The following is a 21,707-nucleotide window of genomic DNA, read 5'->3' as shown; positions in this document are numbered from 1 at the left end:
TCCCCATGAACACCACACATCGCCGGACACCGCATCCTCACCCCCCACCCCGGACAGGTACAGGGGCCATACATCACGCACCCCACCAGGGACCACGCCCCCCGCACGCGCCCGTGGGGCCCCTTCCCACGCGCGGCCGGGGCCGGCGTCAGCACCCCGAGCGCTGCGGGCAGCCGGGGCCGGGACGCGCTGTCCCGGGCGGGCCGGGGGGCGGCGGGGGGCGCCGGCCCGGCGCGCTGGCGGAGCAGCGGCCCCGCGTGTGCTGACGCCGGCCCGGAGTGATGTCAGGAGCGGCCCGGCAGCGGTGGGCGGGCCTACCCCGGAGCGCCCGGCGCGGCGCGGCTCGGCTCGGCGCCCGCCCCTCTCCGTGCCCGGCTCCGCGCCGCTCCGCCCCCGCCCCCGCGAGGAGCGCGGGCAGCCCGCCGGCTCCGCGGCCCCGCTGCAGTCCCGCTCCGGCATGGTAAGGCCGTGGGCGGGGGGCGGGCGGGGGCGGGCCGGGGTGCCCGGGGCGCGGCACGCTCTGACCCTCTCCCCGTCTCTCGCAGCCCCTCGCCGGAGCAGCACCGGCCGGCTCGGGACCCCGCCGCCTCGAGCCCCGCGCCGCCGGGCTCCGCCGCTCGCTGCGCGCCGGCATGAAGCGCCCGGCGCCGGGCAGCCGCCGCTGAGGAGCCGCGCGGCAGCAGCGGGACCCCCCGCGCCCCCCCATGGGGCAGCGCCGCGGCCGCTGAGCCCCCCCGCCGCCCGCCCGCCGCCCCCCACCCCGCGCCGCGCCCCGCGGCCCCCGCCTGGCCCCGCCATGGGGCCGCGGCACCTGCTGCTGCCGCTGCTCCTGCTCTCCCTGCAGCTCCTGGCCCTGCTGCTGGCCGCGCAGGCGGCCGGCCCCCCCCGCGCCAAGGGCAACCGGACCCAGGGGGCGGCGGCGCCGCGGCGGACCCCCAAGCCGGGCAAGGAGCTCCTCAACCAGACGCTGGCGGGCCCGGGGGCTGCCGCCCCCACGGCGCTGCCCGGGCGCGGCAAGGGCGCGGGGGGCGGCAGGACGCCCCCCGGCGGCGGGGGCGGCGGCGGGGGCTCGGCCCCGGCGCACGAGACGTGCTGGGGGTACTACGACGTGAGCGGGCAGTGGGACAAGGAGTTCGAGTGCAACAACAGCCTCACGGGCTTCCGCTACTGCTGCGGCACCTGCTTCTACCGCTTCTGCTGCAACAAGCGCGCCGAGAAGCTCAACCAGAGCCTGTGCCGCAACTACAAGAGCCCCGAGTGGGCCCACCCCACCACCGCCAGCGGCGCGCTGCCCGCCGACGGCAGCAACGGCGCCGACGGGGACGCCAACAAGTACGACCCGGACAAGGACAGCACCAACGCCACCGTCTACATCTCGTGCGGGGCCATCGCCTTCGTGCTCATCGCCGGTGTCTTCGCCAAGGTGGCCTACGACAAGGCGCGGCGCCCGCCCCGGGAGATGAACATACACAGGTGCGGTCCTCCCCCTGCTTCCAACATCCCTTCTGTCTAGGGACACCCTCCTCTCCGAAGGTTCCTCTTTTGCACTGCCTCTCCCAGTCTTTCCCCTTTGCATCGTCTGTCCAAGGGTGTCCCCATTGCGTTACCCACCTAAGGGGTCCTCCTTTCAACCACCCATCCAAGCGTTTCCCATTTGCGCAATGTCCAAGCATTTCCCCATTGCATGACCCCTGCAAGAATTCCACGTTTGAACTGGCTGTCCCAAGTGTCCCCTTTTGCACCACTGTCTGACGGTTCCCCACTGCCCAGCCTGTCCAAGGAGTCCCCCTTGAAGTACCTATTTGAGTCCTTATCCTCTGCGCTGGCTGACTATGAGTTTCCCCCCTTGCATCTCCAAGTATTTCACCTTTACGATGGCTGTCTAAGGGCTCCCCTTTTGCGCCACCTGTGCAGCTGATCTTCCATTGTGCTGTCATTTCGAGGGGTCCCCCCTTGAACGCCTCGCCCGAGGGTTTTCTCCATTGCGAGGGCTGTCCGAGATTTCCCTCTTTGCACCACCTTTCCAAGGCTTTTCCCTTCCCACCCTCCAGCCAGGAGTTCCTCCCTTGCACGGGCCCTCCAGGGACAACCCCACCGCTCGGAGCGTCCCTCCCGCCCCGCCACCCGTCTAGGGACCCGCTCAGCCCTCCCACCCTGGGGGCAGCACCGCGGGACCTCTCCCCTTACTCCTCGCAGCACCCCTCCGCGGCGCGGCCCCGTCTTCAGCACCGGCGCGGGGGACAGCTCCGCGCTGCCCGCCCTGCGCGCCCTGCCCGCGCTGCCCGCGCTGCCCGCGCTGCCCGCGCTGCCCTCCCTGCCCGCGCTGCCCGCGTTCCCGCTCCTGCCCGCGCCCCACGCCGGGGCTCCCGGACTCCCCGGTCTGCCCTAGACCCCCCGGCCCGGCCCGGCCCGCCCCGCCCACGCAGAAGTTTAGACTGAAGTGCCAAAGACATTGCTCTGCTGGCTCCTGGCGGGCGCCTTTGCCCTGGGCTCGCCAGAGGTGTTCGGGAGAGAGGCGGTGCCAGGCCGTGCTCTTTTTCTTTCCTTTTCTATTTCTTTTCCCCTCTAAATCCAGATAACTCAGGCTAGAAAGCTGTCCTTCCTAGGTGGCTGCTAGGGATGTAGTTTGGTATCCTTTTCACGGTGGTTTTACACATTGCTTAATAAGAGAGAACACTCTCGACATGTCAGAGAAAATCCCATTTAAAGGCAGAAGCTCAGGCTTCCGTAATGATTCTCCCCTCAGACAAATGCACGTACTCTCTCAGTTCGTATTTATTTTCTGGTGAAAAAGTCCCCCTAGATAGTGTGTGTACCTCTGTGAGGTTCCTATGCTTGAACATAAAAACTGGTGAGGAGCTTCTTTATAAGAACATTTGTGAGCATGAGTGGGGAAAGCCCATATCTCTAGCAGATAATGCTTAATGAAAATTATTTTGATAAATAAATTTTAATCAAAATAATTAAAATAACTGACCACATTTTTAAGGCTGAACTTCAATCGCAGGCAATAGAGTGTGATGGGAGAAATTTTAGCTTTTTACAAAGAAAAAGAGATGAGTGACGCAGTTTTTATTTGTTTGGGAAGATGTTTTTTATTTAGACTCCTGCCTTCGTAAGATGGCACACACAGGGGTGCTGGCTGGTGTGGACTACTGGGTCTTCAATGAGGACAAGTAACGCTGGCTTACACCCGCTGAGGGTCTGGCCCACATATTCAATCACAAACCCACCTGCCCCTTGTCTCTCCTTTTGCAAAAAAATAACTCCAGAGTGTTAAAAACATTGTAATATCTTTTAGGTCACTTGTGTCTGTACAGTAAAGGGTCCTGAAGGCAGCTTAGTCAGAAACTAGGTTCTTTGCGGTCTTTTCTTAACTAAGGGCTAGTTCCCCAACTGTACGGCTCTTTTGGCATCAAGGCAACTTTGTCTGGGCCTTATCTTCACACTAAATTTGAAAATCTGACTTGGATAACTGTATGTCACTTTTGCTCTAGCTCCAGTGGGCTACAGGGTTGGATCCTACACCCTTTGAAATCAGAGGCAGTGTTGGCAGACTTGTCTGTATTATTCTTGATGTTTTCATTCCTATGATGCTTGCGTTCCTTTATTTAGATAAGGTCTGGTAAAATGATTCACCTGTGTGTAGAAGTATGAATGGCAGATTGAGTGCTTGGAAAGCTTGACTTTCAGAACATTTTAAGGAAATGATTGACTTCTATAATGTGGTAGCTGGTAAAAGATTATACCTTTCAGAGCTATGTTACCTGAACTTGATCAAAATTGCACGATGGTTTAAATATTATGAAGTGCACCTCCAGCAGACAGGGTCTGCATCGGTCTGAGGAATAATGCTGCCAGCACTCCAGGCAGAATGTAAATTGGAGGAGTGGAATGGTTTGTCTTTGTCTCTGAGAACTGCTGCTGAGTAACAGGGAGGGAGAAAATCAGAATGTAGTCAGATATTTCTATCTGTTTGTGGTTGTGTCAATTGGAGTTAAGTGTAACATCCAGAATAATGCGCTGTAGTGATGACAAGTGCATTAGATCTCAGCATGTATCCCAGCAAAACCTCTGGGAAGAGCAAAACAGCAGTATAAACAGAAATTATTACACTGGGCTAGAAACAGCCCCTCGTGAACAGCATCCCCCATCCAGGGGAGATTAAGCAAGTCGTCCTTGAACTTCACCATAAGCAAAATCACACTTTACATTTTATTTCATCGTAAATGGTCGGTTAGCAGTACTGTGTATAGATGTTGTTTCTCTGCTAAGTTCTCACCCAGCTTTTACAGAAAACCCTCATTAACTCAGTTAGAACATTTTGATGGAGACAGGGCTCATTTGATGTCTTTTGATAAAAAGGAGGGTTTACAAATTCACAGGAGAATCGTCACTCTCATGTGAAATGAAAGGCTGTCTGTGCACTGAGATATGCATGTGCATTTAAGAGCTGGAAATCTGGTCTTGTTTTCAGATGCTGTTTTCAGGCACTACCACGTACCTTTAAAGAAGAGCCACTGCTGTGATTCTGGGCTGAGCAGTGACAGTAACTGATACTTAAGTTCGTTTCTAAGAGCAGTAAGTGGAAGTGCTTTGAAAAACATTAGCTAAAATATTCATATTTTACGGAAGCACTTGTAATGCTTTAAACTTAGCTGATTTTTTAATGATTATAGGATCTTTCAGCCTGACCATATATGACTGCCTCTTGTCTTGATCTTGCTTTGGAGTTACATAGCCAGAACTAATGCACGCTGGGCTCCAGGTAGAAACTGGGGCTGATTTCTGAGAGCTGTACCCTGCAAGGTTTTATCTGCTATTGCTCACTGACTGCATTTGTGAGGATCGTTTATTTTCATCAGTTTGTCAGGTTTTTTGGTTTGTTTTTTTTTTCCTCGAGCATTTCTTAAATGGGCAGAGTATTTGCTCTACTTTCAGTATGGCAATGAGTTAGGGAATCTTTGACAGTGAACAAGGAGTGTCAGCTGTTTGTTTTCAAAGCTGGGTATGTTTTTCTGTAGCAAGGAGTAGTGACCCAGAATATTCTCTTCCCCTGGCCATGACCCTAAATCCCCGCGCTACAGTAAGTAAATAATTCACTGCAGTTAGTATCACTCTATGACCCCCATTTAGCCCTCAGCAACAGTAACCATTGCACTCTCTGCCGAGTTAGGAATGCACAAATTGGAAACTGCTTATAGTTTGCAGCTAGGGTTTGAAACGTTACCAATTGCTTGCTGCATGGGCAGCCGAAGCCATTACTTGCAAGCCAGAGGGAGACAGTGGTACTGATGGCCCTGGGGCAGTGATGGAAGCCCAGCTGTTCTCATGTAGCTGCTGAGAAGCAGCACTGGGATTTTCCTCGGCAAACTAGCTCCATATCCTGCTAAAAGGCCATCTTCTGTATCTGTCCTTGCACGGAGCATGTCTGGTCAGTGTTTTGGCTTTTGAAAGGGAGAAGGGAAATCAGCACCTTCTGTTCCTAGTGCTTCTCATTGCCCTATTCTGAGGGCATCTTTGTTGCTACAAAGAGGAAAGATTTTTGTGTTACTGTTTTCTTTGGTCTCTGCTTTTGCATCCTCTGCTCTGTGAATAACAACAGAGACTGTTTTTATAAATGAACATCCTTTTCCCATGCAGAGTCCACAGTTAACTTGATCAATTTCTTGCCATTTTTACTCCGTGGCTCTGAATTTCAACAGGACTCAGAGGCAATGGTCGGTTTCTCCACAGATCCGGGAAGGCTGCATGCAGTTTTACATGATGCTAACTTAAAATGCAGGATGTTTTCTCTTCCTGCAGGCTGCATCTCACCACAGCTCTTGGGCCCTACGGTCGCTAGAGAGGTCTCTGGAGGGTAGCTAGTTTCAGCCCTCTTCGCTAAGGCTGGAGCCTGTGAAAACTACCTCTCTAGACTTAGTTTTTAAAAATGTGATCACAGCTGGCTCATTCAGCTCCGCTCTTCGCTGGTACGTGTTGCTTCAGCCAAACAGTCAAACTTCATATCTCCCCCAGAACAGAGAAAGCGCTACGAACACATGCCTGGTCATAGCGACTATACAGAAGATTTTCTTTCTTGGGTGCTGTCACTGCTTTCTTTCTCTTTGCACTGATTTGGGTTTATGCTGTGCTTCTTTTTACTCCACTCAGTCTCATTCATCGCACTCGTGCCTTTCATCTAGTCTTTGCCTTGCTTTGTAGTGTTTATTCCTGAGAGTTTCTGAGCCTCTACGGTGCCCTGTCCCTCTCACAGGCACAGAACACAGGTCCACAAACACGTGTCAGACTCGACTCAGGTAAAACAGAAAAAGGCACAATTGTGTGACCGCAGAGAAGTCACTGATGGGTAGTTCTGCTGTTTCAAACCAATACTGCACCTTAGTGTATTTGAGGTAACTCCTGTGCTGGGAGAAGATCTGAATCCTGTCCTGTTTGCATTGATGAATTGCCTATTCCCAGCTGGCCAGATCAAGGCAGAATTTATATTGGTATGCATGTACCTGTACAAAATATTTTCCCTTTTGCTTCACTTTACATGTACTGGGGAAGCTTCAGTCTGAAGCTCTGGTCACAGTTTGCACAGTTTGGTAACTGTTTTTTCCCCATGCTTTCCTCTCTGACTGTTTTATGAAGAGCCTGGGGCTTTGGGAAGAGCAGAGGCTGCCTGGCTGCAGACTTCCACTGGCTGCTTCTGAGTCTTCTCCTTTCTTTTTGAACTTCTCCCAGCAAGAGAGGCTAGTCTCAGAAACCGCGCTGCCTTACCAAATCATTTCAGTGTCTCTAATTCCCATTTATTTGGTATTTTTCTGCTTTTTGATTAACTTTTTCTATTGGTAACCCTCCATCATAAGGTGTCGAGGGAATCCAGGCTAGCTCTGAACTTCTGTATTTTTTAGCTTTGCAATCTTATATCCTTAACTAGCAGTTGATCTGTGGGTCTTTGGAGAGCAGATGCCTTTTAAAACTTTGTTTCACATAAGAAGATCTGAACCTTATCAGGAAAGTGAGATCATGGTGCTTTTTTGCTTGCCTTTGCCCCTACTCGCAGAGGCAATCTGTATTTCCTTAGATGTGTGCACTGTGTCGCATGGAGGTCTCAAATGTCTCATTACCCAGGCAGATAAGCCTGGGATTCTTTCACAATAAATACTTTGCTGTAGTTCAGCTCCTGCCTGAATCGCCTTTGTTGCAAGGACAGGGCTTGTCAGAGAAAGTACAGTTTTAGTCAATAAGTTTAAAGTCCCTTAATTTTGCTTACAACATAGGATTTGGTGCAAAAATAGGTATCTTGTGGATGAAACTTCTTTATGCTCTCATGAGCTTTTTGAAGTGCTGCATATCCACCAAGAGCTTAGTGCACGCAGATACGCAAGCACAAACAATAACAGACTAAAAAACTTACCAGCTGAGTTCTTAGCACAACTCCTACAGACTTTCATGCCTGTAAAATACCTAGCAAGACCTGCTATTTTTATTTTATCTCCTTCCCCGGATCACCGCCAGCGCTCAGTTCCTTCTCTGTACAGTACCACTGCCTCTGGTTCTCCCCAGCACTCCTGCCTTCTTTTCTGGGTGCATCTCTTTGGCAGCGTGTCCTTTTTGCTCTCTCAAGCAGAGAGGCATGCAGCCAGGTGGGCTCTGGGGCCCGAGCCTGAGAGGGAAGGTGGGTGCTGGAGGAGCAGTCCCGGTGGCACAGCCGGTGGCAGCCCACCGTCTGCCTTGCCACGAGCTCTGAGCCCGCAGCGATGCTGGGGGACGGGACTTCTGGGGGCAGCGGCTTCTTCGTGCCGCTCGCTGTCCCTAGGTAGCTCAATAATGGTTTAGAGGTAGATCCTGACCCTTGGTGCCCTGGCCACTTTCTGCTCAGTGTAACAGCTCTCTGCGAAGAAACATCCGTTGGAAAGATTTATTTTAACTTTTTAATCACAAAATCTTTACGTAACAGTATCTTTCTCTTTGGACCTGCTGTATCACTGTTCAAAGGAACTGGTATCACCTGTTGTGAGTTTAGTGACTATAGTAAATTTCTTGCCCACATCACATCAGTAGTAGGACACTTACTTGATTTGTACTTGTGCAAGATGTGCCGTCTAAGCACTGCTAGTATTTACTGCCCTTGATATATAGCCTAAAGAACCTGTCCCAAAGACAAGAGCTTTACTTCCCAGTTGCTGATTCTGCCGCATGTTATGAAGACAGGAGAGATGATGACTCACTGCAACAGTTGTTTTCTTGTCAATTTAACAGTGCAACACCTATACTACTTCTATTTCAGCTGAAACGTATTTTCCACATACATGCCTCCATACAGTGGGTGTGTGTCTGTGATGTAATTATGTCACCCATGTGTCAGTTTTGAGTTCACCAAGGAAAGTGAATCAGGAAAACTGCCAGCCTCATTCTGCTGTCATGATCTGGGGTAACGATATGGTCCTCAGTACATTCGTAACCAGGCTTTCATTTAAATTTGTCGTTAAAGCTGGACTAAATTCCAGGAGCTTCACGTATAATTCTTGTATTTAGCACAAAGATTTTTCAGAAGACATCTGACTTTTCCTTGTAGTACTTATTTTTAAGAAAGAATATTTCCTCACTTATGCTGGGTGCAGGTGCACAAATGCTTCACTCATGGAAGTTCTTACTCCATGGGTGCATTCACCTGTTCTTGTGTGTACATACATGCATCCACCACATGCCCGCTCAGGTTGCTGTGACAAACCACTTCCAGTGTTCCTCCCCAGAAGCCCTGCTCTGAAGCACCAGATGCTCTTGTTTCTGTCAGCTGCAGAGACCAGTTGTCCCTTTTGCTGACCTGGGACTGGTACATCTCCAGTACACCGCTGAGCCCTTGCACTTTCAGATACAAGAGCTACTTTGGCAGAGTCACTTCCATGTGAAGGAATCTGCCTCCCAGAAGGGTTTGCTGGCAGCAGCATCCCCGTGTTTCCCTCCGCGTACCAGTTTGCAGCGGTGTTTGTGTAACCAATTAAATCCCCATCCTTCTGGTAGTAAGATCAGAGCACCCTCAGAATGTGGCCAGACCCGTGCCCTGAGGGTGATGCCGAGGAGGCAGCAGAGATGGGGAGAGCCGATGACAGGCAGTGTACCCTTGCCTTCTCATCTGCTGTTTCACAGCTAGCACAGGGGAATAACACGGGCAAGCAGTGCACAGCCTGCGGAAACTACAGCGTGGGAGCCCATCTCGTAGGGCAGCACAGACCCAGCTCAGTGGAAGGCAGCATGTAGCTCAGTGTGGCCAGCGTTGGAAACTTCACAAGGCACGCAGCAGGTCTGGGGACAGGCACTGAAGAAACCATGAATAATGCAGGGCTGTGCTCTGCGCGACTTGCTGGTGACTGAAATCTTCTCCCTTGGAGAGACTTGTCCCTTATAGGTGAGCTGGCTACATGGCTGGGGGAACCACCTCTCTCCGACGGCCTCTTTCTTTCCGGGTTAGTAAGAAAGCATAGGGGGATCTTTAACCTCTTTTTTTAAGGACTTGCCTTGAAATCCTGGCTGTGCTGAAGTTGGTTGGAGTTCTGCCACGAACTCTATCACAGCTATGCTTTTAGCAGGCTTTTAACTCAGCCAGACACTGCTCTTCTGACTGTACTCTGCCAGATCCATTTGGTCATTCCTTTTCCATTCTTCCCCAAATTCATAGGGACATTGAACAGGCAATTCTGTTTTCTATCACCCTGTGTGTGAAGTCTGCAAGACAGGGGATTTTCAGAAGGCAACTCAGTGAAGTTTTGCATGTGTACAACCTGTGCTACTGGAAGTAGTCAGCTCTTCCCATCGTTTTTTCATATCCAGCATCCTTAGACTTCTCTACTCCAGTCTTATTTCCCACAGGCCATATCCTGGCCTGCTGGGGCTGTCACCAAAGCTGCCCTTGTCTTCAGTAGAAGGAACACCTGTGCCCACACTTGTTACGAGCAATTAGTGTTGAAAATCTGTGGGTATCAGGAAAGCAGGACACTGCTTTCAAAAAAGACTGTGGTAAGGGATAACACTCCTCCAGCCTGCCATTACCTTGTTGGTAATTAAGACAGCAGGTTAAGTTTCTCAGCTGGGTTGGTAAGTGGGCAGGGTGTGCTGAAGCAAGCTGGTCCTTCACAACCCCTGCAACCTCATGCCTCAGAGCTCACGGCAGAGGCAAACACCGATGTGTCACAAACTCTCTTCTTAAACCAGACATTCCTCCCTGTTTCAGCTGCTCTTTGTCTTCCCAGGATCTGTGTTTTTTCTCTCCAGCCCAAGAGAGGAGGCTCATGTGTGGACTGGAGCTATCCCCATCAAATACAGTCCAGAAAGTCCTTGCCACCCCTGGGGCACTGACATGAATTCTACATTTCCACAGATAGGTCCTGAAAAAAACTGACAAATTACCAGGGATGGCTGGGATGCATTCCTTCAGGTGGATCTTCCTTGGCCAGTGAAGGGGGCACTAGACAGGGAAACTGGGCTCTGGTCCCAGCCCTGCCTCAAGCTCTCTCAGTGATATCAAGCAAATCCTTCCTCCTTCAGCCCACAAAGCACTGAAAAACAACAAATTTCTCCCCATGGGTGCAGGAGACAAGCAAATTACCGCACTGGAATGACTGAGGTCAGGAAGCTAAGGCACTGGAGGTGGCGATGGAGGTGTTTCACAGTGTGAAAGTTACTGTAGGAAAAGCCACTTACAAAAGTGGACCTGGAGCCCTCTCAGCCTGGGTCTGCTGTCAGTGGCATGGCCTAGCCTGAAGAAAGCCCACTGGAGTCATTCCTTTAGTCTGGATCTAGGACTGGGATCAGCTCCCTGGTGGGGGTTCTCTCTGCTGGTTTTTGAGGCCATTTCTTTATCGTGCTTGGGGCTGGACCCTCCAGTGGGACAGCCTGGTTTGGCTACACGAAGTCTACAAAATCACAGAATTACTAAGGCTGGAGGCACCTCTGATCATCAACCAGTCCAGACTCCAGGCAGGGTCAGCTAGAGCAGGTTGCCCAGGACTGTGACCAGTTGGGGTTTAAATGTCACCAACGATGGAGACTCTCTGACCTGCTGATGCAGTGTTTCAGTGTTTGAACACTCTCAGTGTGGAAGAGCTTATTATTGTGCTTAAGTGGCATTTCCTGTATTTTAATTTGTGCCCATCGCCTTTTGTGCTGTCACTGAACACCACTGAGGAGGGCCTGGCTCCAGCAGCTTTACAGCCAGTTATCGATACACATCGATAAGATCCCCCTGAGCTTTTTGTTCTCTAGGCTGAGCAGTCCCAGCTGTCTCAGCCTCTCCCCCATATATGAGATGCTCCAAGCCCTTAAGCACTTTTGTGACCCTTCATCGAACCCAGTCCATGATGTGCACGAGGAGCCCAGCACTGGACACAGAACCCCAGATGTGTCTCACCAGGGCTACGTAGCCAGGAAGGATCATCTCCCTCAATCCTGGAGAATCACTACTGATGATTTACTTCCCCGTTGCACAAAGAAGTTCCCCTCTCCGCTCCCACAGCTCTGTGCTAGGACTGAGATGGATCCCCTCCACATACCTGCTGAACTTCATACTCTGCCTGGTCTTTACTGTGGTTTCTTCCTGTTTCCTCCATTTTATATCACTCCGCTCACTTTCTCCTTGTTCTCTTCTGGTTTTCTGCCACCCCCTGCCATTGCCTCTCTCACAGTTTGCTTTGTCTTCATTCTCTTTTCTCTTTAGCCAAGTCTGTTCATTTCATCTTTCAACACCAGGGCCCCAGCTGATGCCCAGCCTTGCTACCCTACTGCTTACATCCATCCCTTTTGGCCCTTTTGTATTTCCAACAAGACCTGGTTTGTTTGGTTGTTGGTTTTTTGGGTTTTTTTTTTCCCTTTTGAAAGCAGCCACAACTCCCTCTTTGAATCAGGGTCCTTGTGTTCATCCCACGGTGTTTCCTCCCAAAGTACTCACTTACTCCAGAGTGGCACGAGAGCCTTCCCTGCTGCCGTTCCTGAGAGCAGGACCTGACCTGCTCTGCCTTGGGAGGTCCTGCCATGTCAGACATCAGAAGGTTTTTCTCCCATGCTGCTAGTCCAGCACTGGTCTGGAACAACACCCCTGATGTCACCATGTCTATTCTAGGTGTACATGGAAAGAAGCTTTAGTGTTCTTACGTAAATGACATTAATGAAAAAGCTGTCATAAAGCATTATCTCAGGAGACGATTGTACAGTTACACAACTCTGGCTACTCCATCCGCTGCCACAGGTAACACGTTCCAGGGAGTGAGGTTTGTTTTCCTGAGATAAGAGATATGTCGTCACAGAAAGATTTCTGAAGTGTCTCAAAGCCTTGTGCAGGTGATTAGGATGCTGTTGACATCAGTGGGACTCATTGTACCCAGATGGCTGCACATGGAAGACCCAAATATTTCAAGTGCCTCTGTTACCCTGTTATTGAAGCTTTTGCAGTGGACACCTAGACAGCTGTACCCAAGAGTCTTATGCCGACCAAATCCTTCCTCACTTAAGTGACCGACCTTCCACCATCGTGGGACTCAGCCCGCTGTGCTTTATGGAAATAAACTGGATCACACACAACAATGTGATTGAATTGGCAAGGAACTAACCAGTTTGATCCAAGTTTGACTTGCTCCTCCACCTATAATGTTTTGTTCTGCTGGTGCTGAACCATCTTTTTTCTCTCTGTAGACATTAAAGAAGAGGTCAAAGAGTGAGCACTCAGGACACACAGTTTGGTTGGTTTAGGAGATCACACCTTCAGCATTACTGAGGTCACATTATTTCAGTCCTATACACTTAGGAGCTAGGTCTGCTTTTGCTAGTTATGTTCAGTTTAACTTGTGTGTAGTCTGACACGGCAGACATCACTTTCCTGAGTACCACCTGTGATTCCTTCATTTCATCTGAGTAACAGTCTCCTCCCTCCCAGGTGGCTGGCACCCCACTAGAAATCATTTCTTCACTCTGTTGTGACCAACTACCCACCTGCAGCAGCTCTTATTAAGATTCCTTCAAGATGAAAGACAAAGAAGGGGTTAAATTTGTTCTTATCACCTGAGTTGTATGGTTTTGTGTGGTAAGGATCAGTGAGTTCAGGTCCTGGCTGTAACCAAGGAACTACCAAGCACAGTTTTATAAGAAACTGTTCACGAACTGAAATATTGTTCTGGACACATGGTTTTGTCCTTAAGGAGGGTGGCAGGCTTGGAGTTCGGCTCTCAGGTAGATAATGACTGAGAGAATGAGGAACTTCTTACCACCTCCAGTCTTTCCAGAGTATATTCACTGACATTGCCTCACTTATTTTTAGTGAATTGAGGTAAACTGTCCATCCAGGAGGTAGGGAAACTATGTTCTTAGGACTGTACCAAACCCCATTCAAATGGTAATAATAGTAGGAGAAAGGACGACAGTATCAAGAGAAACAAGCTGACCTGCAGGGTAAGGTGGTTCTAGACTCAGAACTGTAGCAGAATTTGGGTTGGAAGGGACCTCTGGAGGTCCCTTGTCCTGCCACCTGCTTGAAGCAAGGCCAGCTTCAATGGTAGAGGAGGTTGTTCAGGGCCTTAGCCAGCTGAATTTGAAGACCTCCAAGGATGGAGATCCCTCAGCCTCTCTGGGTCCCTCTTTCAGTGTTTTGCTATCCCACTGTGACTTTTTTTTTCTTTTATAACCAAGTGGATTTTCCCTCATTGCAAGATGTGCCAATTGCCTCATCTTCTTTGCTTTGCACTCTGTCTCCTTTGCAGCTCCCCGTTAGCGGGATGTAGGTCCTCTCTTAGCCTCTCTTTGTCAGGTTAAACACATTCAGCTTTGGGAGAACTTGTTGGTACTCCTCCACTTCCATCCCGCCAGCACCCGCCAGCCATACTTCCCCATCTCCGCATTTCTTGTACTGCTGCTGTGTACCTCACCGCACACAGCCCCTTCTGAGCACACACTGGTCCCTGACCCGACCCTTCCTGACCAGCTGGCTCTGTTATATTAAGCTAAGTGGTCTACAGTGTTCTAGTGTTATCCATGCTGTCATCTTCCTCTGCACTCTGAGTGATTGCACTCTTGACACTAAGAGTGTCTTTGACAAGTGTTCAAAACGAGCCCAAGCCACCATGGGCTAGTAAATAATGGTCCTAATACAATCTCTGTGATTGAAAAATGACTCTCAGCATTTCTGTACTGCAGATACTATTAAATGGTCATCTGATGTTTAATATATCTTGGAGATATGTACTAAGGGCTCAGTTCTGCCAACCTGCTGTCTTTAGAAAATGTGTTGTCTTCAACAGGATGTACTGAGTGCTAGTGCCAAATAGACAGACCTCATTAGCTTCCCACATCCTCCCCCATCAGCAAGATCTGTAAGGCAGTGGGGAGGTATTTGCCTAGAAAAGCCATCACAGTTACTGGTGGTTGAATGAATCCTCTCCTCAGGAGGGAACCGTGCAGTATCCATAGGGCCTGGACCTCAGGCCCCAGCTGCAGGTTCTTGTCCTGCCACTCATCTTCTCTACAACCTCGGGCAAGAGGCCAAAATTTCAAACATGTCCTGCAAGTTGGTGGCCAGTTTGAGATAACTCAGGCATGATTGTGAAAGATGGCGAGCACCCACAGATCTGTGTCAATCAATGGGAATTCAGCGTTTTTTGGAGAACACCAAATAGCAGTTCCTCTTATTCAGCGAGGACTAACCACAGGAGTAAACAAAAGGACTTGGAATAGGACTAAGTATCTCTCTCTTATTGCTGCCACTTTCACCTCTCCTAGCACAAAAAAAAAAAAAAAAAAAAAAAAAATCTGTACTCACATGTCGCTGCATGTGACAACCCCTTTACTCCATTTGTGTCACTATGTGTGCACATACACATATCATAAGATGTTATTGCTTCTATGCCTGCCCTCTCTATAAACTATAATCAAATGAGGTTAAAAGTATTCTTATTCTGTGCAGGGTTGTTGTGAACTAATGTAATCCTCTTCTGGAGACCCTGAGATCTTCCCAGAGTTTCTTCTGTAGAGCACATTAGTGTTGCAATTCTTTATGCACAAGGATAGCAGTCTGTAGAGGAAATGATTTGGAAAATGCAATGGACTCAGGCCCCAAAGTATTTCTTATGTGAAAGACCAGAAATATGGCATTTAAGGAACACTAGTAGATATGAGCAACACCAGCATCTCTTTCGTCAATACACAGGGAAGGAATTTCTCCTCCTCACATCTTTTTCTTGGTACCCGAGGTGACATTAGGCATATTCCCTCTGCCAAAAGAAAAGAACCTTTCAAACTCTATCATCTTTAGAACGCCACTGTCCTTTATAAACCATGCAAGCCATCCCCTTCCTCCTTTTCCTATGGCTCAAGAGATAGCTTGTGGCTGCACTAAGAAAATCAGGGCATTTCACGCTATAATTGTTCCACTGTGTTCATGATACTCACAGAGGAAAAAAAGTCTTTGAGTATCCACTCGTCCAGGGAGAAAACATTGGATGCAGATTGAACTGTGTGACATTTCTTTTTCTTGGAGAATAGCAGAGAGACCTCAGTACCTTTAAATAAATCCCTAATGGACAAAAAAGTAAAGGCAGGCTAATAGCTGTGTTGACATTAGCCCATGAAAACTGTTCAATCCTTTTCTTCTGGACTGCTGGTTCTCCTTTGAGAAACCCACTCCCACCACTGCTGCTTATTGAGCTTCTTGCAGAAAAAACAAGGATTTAAGGAGCGTGGGGACCAGACCCCTAATGTGATTTTATCTTGAAGAGGTTTGGCTTGGGCAGGGCAGTTTTGGTGTAACCTTTAGAAGATCACAGCACCTGAGTCTCAGGGCTCTGGTGACTCTTTGTGCTATGGAGAACAGTTCATCTGCACTGTCATTGACAGCAGGGAAAGTGATGGAGAAAGAACATAACCCTGGGGTGAAGTGAATTAGTGGAAGCATATGAACAGCTAAACAATAGCCAGGCAAGCCTGTAAATACACGCAGCAGATGCACATAAAGAAGCTAAGCTTTTAAGCCATATATTTCCTTTTTGTTATCGTTGCTTTTTTCTGTTTACGGTAGAAATCCAACTACTGCTGGATGCACACAGTGACTGTGAAAGTGAAAACACTGCACGCCATTCCTACTGTGTGAAAATACGTTTTTTCCCTATTTCTCTCTCCCCAGGGCTCTGGCTGACATCTTAAGGCAGCAGGGACCAATCCCAATAGCACACTGTGAAAGAGAGACTATCTCGGCCATAGATACCTCCCCCAAAGAAAACACCCCAGTCAGGACATCTTCCAAAAACCATTACACCCCCGTGCGCACCTCCAAAAGTAACCCAGGTAAGTGCTGCTTTCCTGTGCTCTTCAGGGGTGGCTGTGCCAGTCCTACGTTACAAGTCAGCAGAACATCACGCTTTACAATAGTGGATTTTGTGAACCTGAAATTATGATAATAGACGTCTTTAACAGGCAACCAGAGCAAAGGAGTGCAAGGATCAGTGGTGAGGTTTTTGCTGAACAGAGAGGCTGTTCTCTCTAGGCGTTTTAAAAATTCAGAATCAGTGAGGTATAAATTCAGCTTATACCGAAATGCTGGTGTTAAGCTTCGAACACTGTGTATTTCCAACAAAACACATACACTATAAAGCATAATCGGGCTCTCTGCACACAGCAGTTGAGAAGAAAGAAATCCACATAACTGGGGCCACCTTATTTATTCAGGTGAACTATAGGCTTGTGCTGAGAGGGGAGTGTGGAAGGTGGCCTAAAGGGCATCCTGGGAGCTTAAAGACACTGGCCGGAGGTCCACCAGAAGCATTGGCCTGGGAACGGGGACACACCTTTTTTTTCTGGTTTCTCCTGGCTGGGTGAATTTGGTTAAACCATTTGGCTCTATTCTGCCTTGATTTCCCCAGTGGCACAAGGATGCCAGCCTTTAGGGAAAGATATTGTTCTGATTTATTTAATGCTTCATATATTGATAATTGTCAAAACAATGTCTTGATGGTTGCAGACCCCCTTTGTTAAGTGGGCTACGGTAGACTTGCCATCACTTGCCATCTCTCAGGTGCCACTGGACATGTGCCTCAAAGACGTGCCCTCATTCAGTCACAAGATATTCAGCTTCATGTAGAAGTTTCTGGGTGGCACTTCCTGACCTGTGTCACCCAGCTCGTAGAGGAGGTTTTGCTAATGGTCCCTACCGGGGAAGCTTCTGAAGGAAGCTGGCAGGAGCTCAGACTGCTCCACAACCTGCAGGGCTTGATGTGCTCTGCTCTTTGTGGAAAGGGCCCATGGCTGAGGGCACTGATGGTTTGGTTTCCATTGCCTTGTTGCCGTGACCTTTAGAAAGGTTTTGCTGCAACGTGCATCACCCTATGGAGACAGGAACAGGTGACCATATTCTCTGGAAGCCTCCCCTGCTGCTGGGAACAAAATAATTTCTCTGAGAAATAAGGATTTCTTTGCTCTTGCTCTCCAATTTTCACTCAAAGGCCAGTGAACCCTGTGTTTATTTATATATATATATATATATATATTTTTTATGCCAGGGAGTTGTACCTCTGAAATAAAATGCTGGGCTGGAGAACAGTACAGGAGGTGAGCTGTCTGGAAGAAGGTGCTTTTGCATATCTAGGGCTTGAGAGTGGCCCTTGACAGGATATGTGATTTTGTCCCAGGATAGAAACACAAGAAATAAGGGTTTATGGCCAGTAAACAGGTATGGACACCATCAGAGAACAACTCTGACATAAACTTTACGATGAGATGATTCCCTTTTTGAAGGCATCCTGTCTCTTCCCCTTGGCTCCTGTTGGTCAGTTAAAGCAGGCAAATCCTGAACAAGGATGTTGAATAAATTCTTTGATTGCAGCAGAAGAAACTAGCTGGATAGTGGAAGCTGAATTAGGTGTCATTTTTAGGCACTGTCAAGTGTGAGAAAAGGCAAATGGGAAGGCTTGCAAGAGGAATTGCTAATTACAGAATTCTCTGGCATCTGTTGGTAGCTGATGACTCCAATGCACGTTTTTAAGACTTACTACTACCTTAGTGGAGGCACACAAGGATGCAAGGACCAGAGCACAGGTATCGTGATGGGGTGCTAGTACAAATGGACAGCACCCAGTAAGGAGTCTGCTTGGTCCTTGCTGACTACTGGGGCATGAGATGAGCTAGGCAAAATGGTTGGGAAGGAGAAGACATGCTGTTGAAGATGGCAGTCTGTTCAGTCGACCTCTGCTTGTCTGTACATTTGCCCATACTGTGTGAAGGAGAAAAGCCATCACAGCTCAGTCAGGGCTGAAACAGGCAAGACACAGGCAACAGGAGGTCACTAAAAGAAGATACTCCCAAACCCAGCTACAAAGGCAGCTTCCACAGCCCTTGGCAGCTGCAGGGGTAATGGATCACCTCGGCCTCGGGGCAGCCAGTTGGACCGAAAGTCACAGCGAGCCCCTGCCAAAGCTGGGGGGGGACAGGGGGACTTGCTCTTGTAGCTTGCCCAAAAGAACTTGTTCCTGGCTCAGCCGTGTCCGTTATTAACGTGTCCCCATATATCAGATGAGACAGAAAGCTGATCACTTACAAAAGGTCATGCTCTCATAAAACAACTATACAGCTGATGTTTTTTTATAGTGTTTCTTTGCAGAATAGGGCAATGCTCCATTGTGACTATACTCTGTTACCCACATAATCTTCACATTATTGCAGTAATCAGGAAATTGTGTAAGTGAATGCTAAAATTTTTTAGGTTGGGAAGGAAGTAAAAGTTGGAAAACATGACTGGGTTATAGCATGTTGAACTAGAGTAAAGCTGGTAAGCCCTGGTATGGAAGTAGAAGAGGAGTCACCATCAATACTTGCTTTAGGTGGAGAAGAAGAAGAAAAGAAGTGAAAAAGGAGTGAAAAAGAGGGGAATGTGGGACAGCTTGGGGAAAAAAATAGAGGCAGTAATATGTAGTAGCAGGATCCAGGCAAAGCACTGCTCACTGGTGCTGCAAATTGGCTTGAGACCACCACAGGTGTGGGGTTTTGCAGCAGGATCTGAAAAGCATCAGGTCTGCTGGCTGTGGTTTGTCTCAGGTCTCTGAAGTATGAGAGGTTAAGCAACCAGAAAGGACTAGAGTTATTACATACCAGCTGAGACTGAGTTTTGTATTTGTTTTACTTGGAACTTCTGTTTTCAAATTTGTAACTAGAAGGGTGCCCTGAAGTCTTGCTAAACAAACCAGCTTCATTTTTCCATTAGGCTTGTTTGGTGTCAGTGAACAAAATGATTGTGGGTGAGAATGACAAATCGAGGTGGCCTGTGTCTGAGGCAGCAGAGTCCAAACAAAGCAGCGTGTGCAGGTGCTGCTGAGGGCATGCCTGCAGCCATCAACTTGCTGGGTGGTGCCTGGTGTTTCCTGATGTGAGGATGAAGAGGAGTCCAACTCCCATGTGCCAGCTGCTACCCTTCCTGCCTCAGTACTCAGGTACTCAGGCAGCCCTCAAATGGTCACAGCAGGAGATGGCAGAACGGGAACGTACGATGTCCTCTGGTAGTCGCCAAGCCATGGGCACCATCTCCGGCTGTCGCAGATGCCTGAAGGAGAGTTCAAGATCAAGGCCAAGTCCGCAGTGTATTTGCCCAGGCACTTCACGGCAGGTGGTTTCAGAACTCCGTGAGCTCTGCAGTGGGACAGAGGGCCCGGGGTTAGCTTTACTCTGTACTTCGCTGTTGAGCTTTGAGATAGAAGAACCCAGGTCTAATTAATGCTTGTTTAAGGGAAAAAGAGCAGTAGATCTCTCCGTCATACACATGGAGACAACTGCCATTCTTCAGACAAGGCAGCTGGTTTTGGGAAGGCTTCGGCCTCCTTTACAGTGGCCACCTTCCCCAGGTGACGGGGGAGCCGGTTATTTATTGGAAGCTGAATACATTTCTCACGCTGGGTTCTGCTGAGCTTGAGTGTCCCAAGTGCCCAAAGAGCATCGCTCCAGAGATGACTGCCACTTTTGCTTTCCTGTGAGAATCTGGCTTATGTCTTTTTGGGATGCCAGGGGACAGTTCACATCCCCCTCCACCCACTCCACCTCGCCCCCACTTCTACTGAGATTTCTGTTCATTACTATTATGCAGTGCTGCTATTCTGGTGGGGGTAGGCTCTTTGCAGATAAGAAAACCTGAAAGCTGTGCCTACAGATTGCTTGGGTCAAAGCACACCTCTCCAGCTGTGCACCACCTAATTGGTATGAGCTACAGCACACTCCGTACACAGGACTGCTCCTCCAGCCCACACAGACCTCTTGTTAGTTCAGTGTTTGCTATTGTGAGTAACAGGTAAAATATGATGAACCTGAGATTACAGGAAATCCATCTCATTAGCTATCTATTGGCATTTTTAGTGCCTCTGTCGCGGTAGCACCTTTAGGGGTGTGGGAAGGAAAACCCTAGCAACATTTCCCCCGTCTTTTCTCCTTGGCCCTGTTACCTATCTTGACATCTGCCATGAAGGTCAGTGCCATTCATTTGTTCAGTGGATGGCCAGCAAATATCGGCAAGGATGAGGATAGATGGGAGAAAGGTCAATAGTTCCTGCGGGCTTGGAAAGCATCGTACACAAACAGCAATATGCTCCCATGGAGGAAGGTGCTGCATTTGGCACAAAAGACAGAGTCTGAGCCACAGGCAATCCTCCTGCAATGTCCACAGTCAACTGACGTGTCAGAAAAGATGAGGCCAGTCCCTGTGACAGTGATACTGATAGACATTAGCATTAGCGGAAAAATTAAGACTAGATTCTCAGCTCAGATGACTACCTCCAATACCATCCTTGGATATCTGAAGGGCTTCTGAAAGTCAGGTGCAAGGGCTTGGTTTGCTTTTCCCAAAATGTGGCCAACAAAGCACCCACAAGATTCAATCCCTGCAGAAATTGTCAGACGGGGGGTTTCTGACTGCCTTGGTGATAGAGGGGTAGCCAGCTCAGGACTAACAGTCATGCAGGGAGCCGTCTTATTACTGTATTCCAAACCCAGACCCAAACACAAGAGACTCCAAGTAAGAATTTGAACCAGATCTTTGGCTGGTGTGAATCAGTGCTGTACTATCATAGTGATGGGGCAAGGGCTTGGTTTATGTAAATCCTTGTGGTACAAATCTGTGATGCTCCAGGACAGCACATGGTCTGAATTGATCCTTTATTCTCTCAGTCTCATTCTGGCTCTTCCACACTGGCTCTTTTTCATGCAATTCACCTTGATACTCTTGCCAGCCTGTGAGAGAGGGGATACTCAGGACCATTAGACTCGTGTGGGAAGCTATGTGGGAGGAGAACCTCTCCAAATATGTTCAGGACAAGGATGTCCTTGCTGCCATTGTGCAATGCTTTCAGCAGTGAAAGGTCCCCAGATGTCACCTACTTGGGCATGAGACAGGTAGGTAAAACCTGTGCCTGGAATTATGCTGCATCTGACTAGCTCCAGGATCAGGAGGCTGTAAGAGCAATGACAAGACTTTTTTTTTTTTACTTTCTGGAGAAAAGGATCTGGCCTAGTTTTATATTCTTTTGGCCTCTTAATTCTCAGAATATCAAATTGCATCACCAACAGACTATGCTGGTCTGAAACCAGCTCCAGATGTGCCAGGGAAGAGCTGACTGCAGGGGGAAATTGAGATGATTTTCCAGTGTGAAAAATCTTCTGCTCTTCACCTGTGTTAGGGACAGGGTACTTGCAGGTGTGAAGAACAGCTTATT

At 49.0% G+C, this 21,707-nt stretch overlaps 1 protein-coding gene across 2 annotated transcripts in view; it reads left to right on the top strand.

Moving 5' to 3' along the window:
- Positions 1 to 223: 223 nt before the first annotated feature.
- Positions 224 to 21,707, top strand: part of SHISA6 (shisa family member 6) — a 246,103-nt gene continuing 224,619 nt past the window's right edge. For both annotated transcript variants that reach the window (XR_008819829.1, XM_056326475.1), the window contains exons 1-3: positions 224 to 460; positions 546 to 1,473; positions 16,148 to 16,308. Coding sequence is in view for 1 of the 2 variants with exons in the window: in XM_056326475.1 (XP_056182450.1) it covers positions 797 to 1,473; positions 16,148 to 16,308 (838 nt within the window). In the remaining variant the exon portion in view is untranslated. The remainder of the gene's footprint in view (positions 461 to 545; positions 1,474 to 16,147; positions 16,309 to 21,707) is intronic.

Source organism: Falco biarmicus, chromosome 1 (assembly GCF_023638135.1).
Source record: "Falco biarmicus isolate bFalBia1 chromosome 1, bFalBia1.pri, whole genome shotgun sequence".
NCBI classification, from domain to species: domain Eukaryota; kingdom Metazoa; phylum Chordata; class Aves; order Falconiformes; family Falconidae; genus Falco; species Falco biarmicus.
This window is presented reverse-complemented; position numbering and strand designations above follow the sequence as displayed.